Raw genomic sequence first — 11,907 nt, 5'->3', positions numbered from 1 at the left:
ATTTATCATTCTACATTAGAAATTCATAACGGATACAGTTCAAATGTTATTTCAGGATTCGCACATTATATACACTGGTTTTGTTTATTTTTATTGGACTTTTTTTTAATTCTTTTTCAACGACAACGCATGCAACTTCTTATTTCTTGTTTGAAAATTCTTCTCTTGGTCATAAATCTGCATGAAATATTTGCCACTGTACGTTCAGAAAACAGCAATCAATAAATCATATCTCCTCTAAAATTGCAGTACTATAATAAGATTAGACATTATCAAATAATTCGTTTAATCCTTTGATCAGATATAAACTCGTCTCATCACTCTCCTATTATTTCAAATTTCCGATACAAAGAAAAAAAGTATTATTGAATATCAAAGGAAGTAACCCATCAAAGATACAAGGCTTGTGTTTCGTCTACAAATGAAAAACATACGAACACACCCACTCACCTGATTCGCTCGTCCTCAAAAATATAAAAATTCAAAATATAAAATCAATTATATACAAAATAAAGGATAAGGTCACCCCGGATGCCGCACAAATACCAAGGCAACGAACGAGAAACCGGAAAGGACATAATTGGATTCCAAACCGATACTGCTAAATGCCCAGCTGTATTCCTGGTAGAGGAAAGCCGAATATCCTACGATAAAGCATATCGGAAAGAAACTACCGATCCATTAGGGGAACAGCAGCTAAAACCCTCAGACATCAAATAGATTGGTCTGATAGTTTCCCACATGGAAACTACTAATGGATTCCATCTGACCACATGTCTCAAACAAACCTGAAAATATCTGCAGAAACTTTCCTCAACAAAAAAATATAATCCAAAACATAAAATATAAGATGTAAGGATAACAATATTTATCCATGAAACCAATTTGGCAAAACAATGTCAATGATGTTGAAGGATTCTCTCTGCAAACATTTTCACGTCCGCTCTCATCGGCATGCTCGACTCATCGATCTGTGAAAGAAAAGTGTGCCATATTCCGATGTAAATAAACTACGATTCACACCTCCTGTTTACAGAGTTCCGTTTTACGATACACTTACGATGATACACAGTGCGTAACTTGCGATCAACTTAGTAGTCCTTTACGATGCCTTTGTGAAACACACGTAACGGGAACGTAGAACCACACGTAAACGGATCGTAAAATGATACGATGATCGTAAGTTAAGAAGGCTTTGTGAAACGGTGGCCAGAAAAGAAATGAATAGTAATGAATAGACCAGACAAGTAACGAATAGTAATAGTAATGAAAAGACCAGAAAAGTAACGAATAAAAGTAATGCATAGTAATAGTAATGAATTAAAATGAATAAACCAGAAAGGTAAACTAATAGTAATGAATACTCCAGAAAAGTAATGAATAGTAAAGAATAGACAAAAAAGTTATGAATAGCAATAGTAATGAAAAAAACAGAAAGTACCGAATAGTAATGAATAAACCAGAAAAGTAATGAATAGTAATGAAAAGATCAGAAAAGTAATGAATAGTAAAGATTAGACCAAAAGAATAACATATATTAAAAGTAATGAAAGACAAGAAAGTAATGAATAGTAATGAATAGACCAGAAAAAATAACTAATAATAGTAGTAATGAATAGTAATAGTAATGAAGACCAGAAAAATTAACTAATAATACTAGTAATGAATAGTAATAGTAATGAATAGTAATAAATAGACCAGAAAAAATAACTAATAATAATAGTAATGAATAGTAATGAATAGACCAGAAAAGTAATGAACAAAAATCTGCAATCCACATCAGATTTCCCACTTCTAGTATGTTTGCTGCCTTTCCTCTGTGGTCTTACATTTTTCAACAGTAAAATTATTAAAAAAGAAAGGAGGTTATTTTACAACATCCTTGGTACAGTAAAGAAAAATTCAGGTCTCCAGTTTTCTGATTTCCATGACAACTAATAAGACAACAAAATCTTCTTACATACCAATTTAGTAAGGGGTCGCAGACTTGAATGAATAATATTTTGAAACATTTCATTTTCTTTTTGTTAAATCATCAACACATAATCAACGCATAGAAACATTTGGCAAGCTATTATGATTTATTGGTTAAATTTACAAATGTACAACATTCAGTAAAAGTTTTGTATCAGTACAATGTAAAATTATACCTTGATTTAACAAGAGTAGGGATATATTAATTTTTACAAATCTGAAATATTTAACTAAAAGTGATATAACATAAGAAATAACAGTGGAAGTGATTAGTATCTGAAGGTAAAAGATCACCGGTGTAAATGAGTTTAGCTGTTCAGCCAATAAGATCGGCCATTCTGATACATAGTTGTGACGTAAATTATTGCGTGTTCAGTGGCGATAAAAAGCATTGACCGAATGGTCAATAGCATCATTTGGTTCGTCTGTACTTATTCTTGTATGAAATATGGTTAGCTGTTATGAATGCATGAATTTTTAAAATATTATGCATTCTACAGGTTTGTACAAAACAAAACAAAACTTAATGCAAATTTTGAAAAACTGACTTTTTAGTTTCGATCATGAAGACCACAAAAATACTATCCAACACAACGATCAATCAACAGTTTTTCCCTCTCCATCAACACAACGATCAACAGTTTTTTCCCTCTCCATCAACACAACGATCAACAGTTTTTTCCCTCTCCATTCAGACAGCTATTTTTAAACATTACGTGGATAATCGGTACATGCTATTTTGAATTTTTTTTAATTTAGGTGACTTAGTACTTACCGTAAAACATCCTTTACTATAATCATGTCATACTCAAGATCCGGGGCATGAACCTGAAACTCTACTTCTGTTTTATTTAAAGTTTTTAATGTTTTTTGTTAAATATTAAGAATAGTTCTTTGTAGTCATATAAGGAATATGTGGAATGTGCTACCTGACAAGCCCCGAAGATTAATTGTGCATGTTTGTTTTATTTTTCATCATACTTATTGGTAACCAGATATACAAATTTGCGAGATCTCGTATGCTCCTCAAATACTAAACTGTTGTGTTCGCTTATCGCTACAATAACAAAGCAGAGTATCTAAGAGGAACGGCGGACCAGTTCACTCAGATACAAATTTGCTGCAAATTGTAAGCTCATTTATAATATTTAACGAACAATCTCGAAAAGAAACGAAAACCGGAAAGAGTTTTATCGCCCGCCATGTTGCTGAAGGTCTTTCAATATCATAGAGGTATAGACCCAAATCGAGCCGACCCTTCTACCATGTATGCTTCTTTTCTATGGAGCATTTAAAATGCCATGCCATGCCATGCCATCAATTTATGCACAGCTTATAGACAGTTCAAAATTTTCTGTAGGTATTTGAGTTCCGGAGTGTATAATAAAACAGCTTTAAAAAATAGATTCTGCCCCTATGTAATTTAGGGGCGGAACACGGAGGGAGTCCATTTCGCAATAATGTGTGCGCAACATAATAACTCTAGAAGGAAAATATATAATGAAATTTCTGAAATTGTTCCTAGTTTTATTCAATGAGTAATGGGAAAATATTTGATTTTATTTTCTCTTGTGAAGAATATCACATTTTGATAAATTAATTATTGTCAATGGCATCAATTACAGAAACAATATTAACAATTATGCATGAACTGTTGATTTTACAGGCATACCTTTTTCTTTTTCTTTTTAATATAACCTAAAAATGAATGAATATAATAAAGGTAAGCCGCATTTCTTCTTATTTTTATATAACTATTCTAAGTATAATCAGTTTTATGCTAATTTGAGGAGGACATGTTGTCTAACATCTAAGAACAGCAAACGAAAAAAAAACAAAGTAACTAAGATTTTGTTTTAAATATTTTTTTGTAAATTTTACATATTTGTATTGTTCATTGTTTATTTGTGTTATTTAGTAGTAATCGGTTTGTTTGGATTTTACACTAATAAATATTTTATTCTAATGGAAAATGAATAATAATGACAGCACAAGTTCACAAAGATTAATGAGTAATCTTGAACTCCATACAATTAATAAAATCGGAAAAAAAGGTGCAGTCCACTTTATGTACTGAAATAATGGTTCTAGATGAATTTATCTGTTAACATTTTTAATCCTTGAAATAAGATACACATATGGCTGAGAAAAGTTCATTTGTATCTCTGGTCTGGTAACAGTCTGGATGGCACCAAACACAATTGTTATTTATTTTTCATTGAATAGGATTTATTTTCAATTTTGTTGTTGCTCAGTATTTTTTACAGTTACGATATCAGCACGACACATATTATGTGAGAATTATTACACGGTCTGTCCTTGAATCCACATTGACGCTAGTATTTTTCATTAAATAGGCTATTTTTATGAAAATCAAGCGAAAAGGACAGTAAACTGCACAAAGTTCACAAAATCAATACAAACGCATGTTCTGTCCTTGAATCTGATTTGACTCTTATTGTTTTGATTTTGACTTCAATTTCCTGTCTCATCATTCTTATAATATTTTCTTCATAAACCCTAGCAGATAGGACAGTAAACCCGAGGTGTTGTCAATAAAATCAAGATTTAAATGTACAAACATTAAACTATTCACCTTATACAGGTTAACGTGTACACCATACTACAGTTGAAACTATGGTCATTGATCTGAGATGAGAAATTATCTATATAACCGATTTATTTTTTACATTTATGTTTATCACCAAGGTCATCGTGCCGGTGCACGTACAGTTCTTTGGGTCAGTAAAGTTCACTCAGACAGTTCTTTAGGTTAATTTGATTCAGTAAACGTAAACTATTGTATTTTCTAACGTGTGGGTTAACGACATATGTTGACAGATTGACGTATTTTCTGCTGGTCGGTCGTTACTATATAAAGTGAAATATTGCAGCACAATGTATCAATATTGTTACATACCGTTGAATGCATTACTGAGAGTTTTCTGTTGGAATATTTTAACAACATTGAGACGATATGATAGACTTGATTTCAATTATAATCATCGTGGTATTACTTATAGTAGACTACTTCAGGAAGGATAAGAAAACAGAGCACACATGGCAAAGTCTTGAAAGCAATTTACCACCAGGGGAAAATGGTATACCCGTCATTGGAGAAACTTTTCAATTCCTTCTTAAAAAGGTAAGCATTATTTTCTTTTCCTTTTTTTAATATTGAAAACTTGAAATTAATGTCGTGATTGAAAATTTATAGTAATAAGGAATACAAATATTTTATGTGATAATTTCCCTATTCGTAACAGGACAAAATAAATGCTTTTATGGTATAAAATATCTATATTTAGACAGACAATTCAAAGCTAAAATTAAAAATCAAAGATATGAGTCTGTAAAAAAAAAATAGAATACAATTAAGTTTTATTCATATAATTTTCAGGGACAGTTCTTCAAAGAAAAGGCAGCAATATATGGTCAGATTTATAGAACTCATTTATTTGGAAAACCAACAATTCGAGTAACTGGAAAAGAAAATGTAAGGAAAATTCTCTACGGAGAAAATAAAATTGTAAGATCGTCATATCCATCCTCTGTTCGGAAATTAGTTGGCTGCAATGGTCTGACCTTTTCTTCTGGTCTGGTACATGACAACAGAAAGAAACATTTGATGCAGTTTCTAAGGACGGACTTTGTTAACCAACATGTACCAGGATTGTCTGAATTTATTAGGGGAAGACTTCAGAACTGGTGCAACCATTCATCAATTAATCTATATGTTGAAACCAAAACTTTGATTACCGAAATTGCAGCTAAATTTCTGATCAGTTCAGATATTGACAAGTCAATGACAGAGAGATTGGTTCCTTTATATGAAGACTTCACAGGAAATTTGTTTACTATTCCTATCAACATTCCAGGTTTCGGATTTCATAAGGTAATTTTGTTATGTAATAGATTTGTTATACATTGGTAGCTCGCTTTAAATTTTGTGATTATTATTCATAGATATAAGAAGATGTGGTACGAGTGCCAATGAGACAACTCTCCACCCAAGTCAAAATTTATAAAAGTAAATCATTATAGGTCAAAGTACGGTCTTCAACACGGAGCCTTGGCTCACACCGAACAGCAAGCTATAAAGGGCCCCAAAAATTACTAGTGTAAAACCATTCAAACGGGAAAACCAACAGTCTAATCTATATAAAAAACGAGAAACGAGAAACATACCTACTTTTTAATGGTTTTAGCTGTCTAAAAAAGGAAAATACATGAGATCTAAACACTTTCCTGGATTTACTTTCACTAGGAAACTTTACATGCAAAAACATCAGAAAGTCAAGGATGTATAAATACCTGAAAACTAAAGGCACTATATGACCAAATGAACCTAAAAAGAATAACAATCACAATCACAATTGGTCCTAAATAAAATTGATTATATAAATTTATATTTATCATATCAATCATATTAATTATACGAATCAAATTAATTTTAAGGACATGAAGGATAGTGTTTTTTTTTATGAAATAGACAATTAAACATAAAAACTATAAAAAGCAAAAAGACAATAACATATTACAGTCAGGATAGATATTTTTCTAAATCATATGGTTTGATATAAAAGTTAATATTATATAAATATTTTCAATCAATTATTAATTTCTAAATTTCAGGCTCTCAATGCAAAAGAAAAACTAAAAGTATTGTTCAAGGAGGCATTACTGTCAAATAAAGATCGTTCATTGGGAAGATTTCCGGCAGTACTTGAAGCTTATGGGGCATCTTTAGATAACAACACTTTCGATGAAGATGCTTTCCTCGATGGCGTATTAGAACTGCTGTGGAATGCAAGCGAAACAACGAGTAGTAGTGTCTTCTGTTCTGTTTATCTGCTAACAAAACACCCAGACGTTGTCAGGAGAATCAAAGAAGAGTTAGTTGAGAATGAAATTACAAGCGGTGCCACAGAATCGCTCAATCACAAGCAGCTACAGTCTTTAAAATATGTGGACACGGTCGTGAAAGAACTACTGAGAGTATTGCCCCCAATAGGAGGAGCATACAGAGAAGTTATAGAGGAATTTTCTGTTGGAGTGAGTATTCAAAATTAATCCCATCAGATGTACATATAATTTATTTGTTAAAATGTTTGTAAATGGAGACTGTTCCATCTAAAATATTGGCGATATCAATATTACTTCAGTAGTACTATGAAAAGGTATAATTCATAAAACTCTCATTACGATTAACAAGTCAAAAATGAAGATAGCAACCGAAGCTTTCACATTACGATTAACAAGTCAAAAATGAAGATAGCAACCGAAGCTTTCAATATTGCAATTTCCTTAATTATTATAGAATTCTATCAAAATGTGAATAACATCATGTCAAACGTAGTCTATTGTTTTGAACAGACAGTTCTGAGTCATTTTTGCCAACCGTACTTAACAAATTTTACATTACTTTAATAATTTGTTTTTCAGGGCTATACTATTCCAAAAGATTGGACTGTTATTTGTGGAATTAGAGAAACACAAGAAAATGATAAATCTTCGGAAGATCCCCTTTGCTTTAATCCAGATCGGTGGAATGAAAAGAGCAGTTCCAACATACCATTTTACACATTTGGTGGTGGAAAACGAATATGTCCAGGACAAGCGTTTGCAAAACAAGTTTTAAAACTATTTATTGTAGAACTAGTCAGAAATGTAGAATGGACAATATTTAATGAAGATTGTGAACTTATATATTTCCCTACACCTCAGCCTAAACATATTATGAATGCAAGCTTTCATATGCTGAGACAATTCGACACGTTATAAAACATTAAATAAGTACTTTTAGTTGTGTCATACACGAAACAGCTGTGCCATGATAGAATAATCCCGGTCAAACTTTTATACTTTTTGCTATTTTTTTTTATGTTATTTATTTCTGTATACAATAAATTATTTATTACATCGTTTGTTATTTTTGATAAAGCGTGTAATAGTTTTTTACATCAAGATGACAGACTGTAAATCGAAAATGTTGACCATGAAAAACAAATTGACATATCAAAGTCTTAAAACCAGGGCTGATATGCATAGGGCTGATATGCATAAAACCACTTAAGTTAAGATATCCAATTGTAGTACTAATTTATCGTAGGACATGAAGAATCCGTCCGTTCGAAACAAATTTCAACTTAAGTAGATTTATGCATATCAGCCTAGAAAGTAGGACTGTACTAAAAATATAAGTATTCAAAAATCAATATCCATTACAATTGGTAACTTTAGGGGAAAAAAATCATGAAAATTTTTGCAAATGATACTTTTCAGACTTTTTGCAGACTTCTGAAGAAAAAAAAATAATGTGCACAAAACTTGGACGACTTATTTTTTTGTCACACAGCCCATATAGTAACTGACACTAAAGTATTAATACACAAAGACAGTGATTTATGAGTGTAATAAAACATTTTTATGATAAAAACATACGCATTTGGCATTCATGCGCTTAAAACAGTTTTATCACAATTAGTAAAAAAATAATATCATAAGTATTTTAGGGTTTGATATGCTATTTTAAATTCTTTTAATGGTATTCATCAATCACAGTATACAAAGTGCGGGTCCAGATAGTTCATTTGCACTATCATACGCTAGTATTACTATGGTAGAATAAAGAATGATGGGGGAAAGTGCGTATGTTTACGTGCTGAAAATACAAAATAATTTATTTGCATGTATGCTTTAACACTATTTCATTAAAATATAACTTTTAATTGTACAATAATAGGATTTAAGTCCAAATACGTGTTATACAAGCAGCAGAATTTAGATTATCGGTTCATTTCATCTATAAAGATAAAGATAAAAGATAAAGATATTTTTTTTCCAAATTAGGTCCCCAGGGAAGCAATACACATATAACAAATATAATCTCTACAACATACAGTATTTATAATATACCTAAAGTATTGTTATTATACAATTATAGCCATTGTAGGAGGTCAATACGAGGTTATATCGACCTAAGAGAAGCATATTGACTGAGAACGAAGTCCGAGATCGATACATCGTATTGACCTCAACCAAAGGCTAAAATTGTTAATCAACAACTATTGCAAGATAATGTAAAATTGGGGATTTATAGAATGTATCTTTAGTCACATGCTGTATGTCCTGTGCAATATGCTGTTTTTGACCTACGAAAAGTTAAACACGACAGTATTGGCGTGCAAACTGAGTAAATACAAAAGTACATGTGATCATGTTTCAACGTATCACAAATCCTTAAAAATATTCGACTAATAATATAGAGTTATACAGGCTATTATATGTTGAATGAAAAATAAGTATTTAAGGGTTTAAAAAATAGGTGGGAGAGAAAAAAGATTCTAAAAGTGGAAGGTGGAAGAAGGGTACCCCCTGTCCACCCCTCCTCTATGGGTAGAAGATTCTGCTGAACAATTTTTTTTTGGTTCTGAAAAAATATGGGATGCCTATATAAATATTTCATTACCTTTTGTGGTCGAGATGTAGTTTTATACAATTAATAACTTTTTTTTATGCTTGCATCCCATAAAAAATAAAATGCTTCGCCGAGCGCAGCCTGATACGACCGCAGGGGTCGAACCATGAACAGTTGGGATAAGTTTGGACACAATATTCAAGCTTGATACTGTCTGAATTTGGATTGTGATCAAATCTTTCACATAATATAGGTTTCTGATACAAAATATGAAATTTCAAAAATTTTGAAGAAAAAAATATGAACCCCTAAAAAAATTTGAAACCCCCCCCCCCCCCCCCCAGTTTTTTTTTTAATTTTGAAGATTATTTTCTTTTCAGGAAAAATGTACAATTTCACAGAGTTCCATAAACTTTAACACAAGTTCTTGTCTGGAAACTTGAAAACTTATTGTTTTTGGCCCCTTTTTTGCCCCCTTTTTCTAAATGTTTAGGGCAATTACCCCCAGACTCAATCACAGCCTTCCCTTTGTGGTATGGAACCTTGTAGTACAATTTCAGAGAGATCCATACACTTAAAAACAAGTTATTGTCTGGAAACTAGAAAAATGCTTGTTTTTGGCCCCGTTTTTGGTTCTAATTCCTGAACGTTTGGGGCAATTTCCCCCCAAACTCAATCCAAGCCTTCCCTTTGTGATATGGAACCTTGTGGTACAATTTCAGAGATATCCATACACTTACACACAAGTTAGTGTCCGGAAACAACAAAAATGCTTGTTTTGGGCCCCTTTTTGGCCCCTAATTCCTAAACTGTTGGTACCATAAACCCCAACATCAATCCCAACCTTCCTTTTGTGGTATTGAACCTTTTGGTAAAATTTCATAGAGATCCATTCACTTAAGGATGTTCGCTACTCTGTTTCATAATAACAAGCTTTTTAAAAGACTGTTATAAATTGACAGTATATAAATGAAGGAACTGAAACAGCAGAAAAAAATTAAGGGTCTGTGTGCTTGTTTTCTAGATATAAACCATTGAAAATTTGGCGGGAAATGATTCTCTCTAGATTTTTCATACATTTAACATTGGCACCTTTTTTCTTTCAAAAACAATGAAAATATAACAAGGATTTTATAAGATTTTCAAATATGGCTTTTAAACTATATGTAATAAAATTATGAAAAGAAAAGTAGGGGTTAGCGGGCAAAATTTTTAATGGCACTACATGGATAAAACCAGAGGATTCCGAATATCTGGCAAAAAAAAACCAAAAAATAAGAGGAGCGAACATCCGTAAACTAAAGTTATTGTCCGGAAACCAAATGTGTCTTCGGACGACGACGTCGACGACACCGACAACGATGACGACATGATAGCATTATACGAACTCAAATTTTTTGCGGTCGTATAAAAATGAATGTTCATGCATTAGAGTTAATCTCAGGGATGCTGGCATCCCAGTTGTAAGTAAAAACTATCTCGTCACATTAAAAATTAAAAGCTGACAGTCATTTCCTTCTGATGCTGGCATCCATCTTCTTTGGATGCTATCATCTGTCTTCTTTGGATGCTGGCATTCGTTTTCTTTGGATGCAAGCAGCCATTTATTTGCTGGAAATGTATTTATAAATTTGATTATTTAGCTAAAACAGGTACCAAGTGACGATGCTCAAGGACTGAGAGCTTAAGAGCTCTAACAACCTCCTCGTATCTAATGCAGAGAAACAAACATAAAGGTAACCAAAGTTCAACATAAAAAGAAGATGTGGTATGATTGCCAATGAGACAACTCTCCACAAGAGACCTAATGACACAGGAATTAACAACTATAGGTCATCGTACTGCCTCCAGCAATGAGCAAAGCCCATAACGCATAGTCGGCTATAAAAGGCCCCAAAATAACAAATGTAAAACAATACAAACCAGAAAACTAACGGCCTAATTTATAAAATAATGAACGAAAAACAAATATGTTACACAGCAACAAACGACAACCACTGAATTACAGGCCCCTAACCTAGGACAGTGGTGTAACAGTACAACATAAGAACAAACTATAATCAAATTACTGAAGTACTGAACATCGGATGACCGCAAGTTCTGGTGGATGGTCACAAGCACTTGTCTCAGAAAACAAATCACATCTCTATACCTTAAAGTTAGGTTAAGGTACATAGATATATTTTTTCTGAGACATGTTCCTGTGTGGATGATGAATAAATGACAGGGAATTCAACCTCACCGTAATAATTATTATATTGTAGTGATATAATCATTTGTTATCAGTATACTCTGGTTTGTTGTTATATATTATATGAATATTTGAATACCAGTTATATATATACAAATGTAGCAGATCATCTTAATAACTCGACAGGCAAATTTTCATCCATTTATATATCATTCTATTCTACTATTCTAATGATAGTGCAGTGCAAGTGCATGGTGGACACTCTTCTGTAATACTTCGTTTTTCTAATAGATTGGATTTGAGTAGGCATTCATATTTTCCC

General features: G+C 32.2%; 1 protein-coding gene across 1 annotated transcript; it reads left to right on the top strand.

Annotated features, from left to right (window-relative positions):
* The first annotated feature begins 4,897 nt into the window (after positions 1-4,897).
* LOC127736079 (cytochrome P450 26A1-like) lies at positions 4,898-7,896 on the top strand. Its single transcript, XM_052246576.1, has 4 exons — positions 4,898-5,119; positions 5,375-5,869; positions 6,610-7,029; positions 7,420-7,896. Exons 1-4 carry the CDS (start codon positions 4,952-4,954, stop codon positions 7,756-7,758), a joined length of 1,422 nt encoding a protein of 473 aa, XP_052102536.1. The 5' UTR covers positions 4,898-4,951; the 3' UTR covers positions 7,759-7,896.
* Positions 7,897-11,907: the final 4,011 nt, after the last annotated feature.

Source organism: Mytilus californianus, unplaced genomic scaffold (assembly GCF_021869535.1).
Source record: "Mytilus californianus isolate M0D057914Y unplaced genomic scaffold, xbMytCali1.0.p SCAF_3, whole genome shotgun sequence".
Classification (NCBI taxonomy): Eukaryota; Metazoa; Mollusca; class Bivalvia; order Mytilida; family Mytilidae; genus Mytilus; species Mytilus californianus.
Note: the sequence above shows the minus strand (reverse complement) of the source record. Positions and strands in the feature narration are given on the sequence as shown.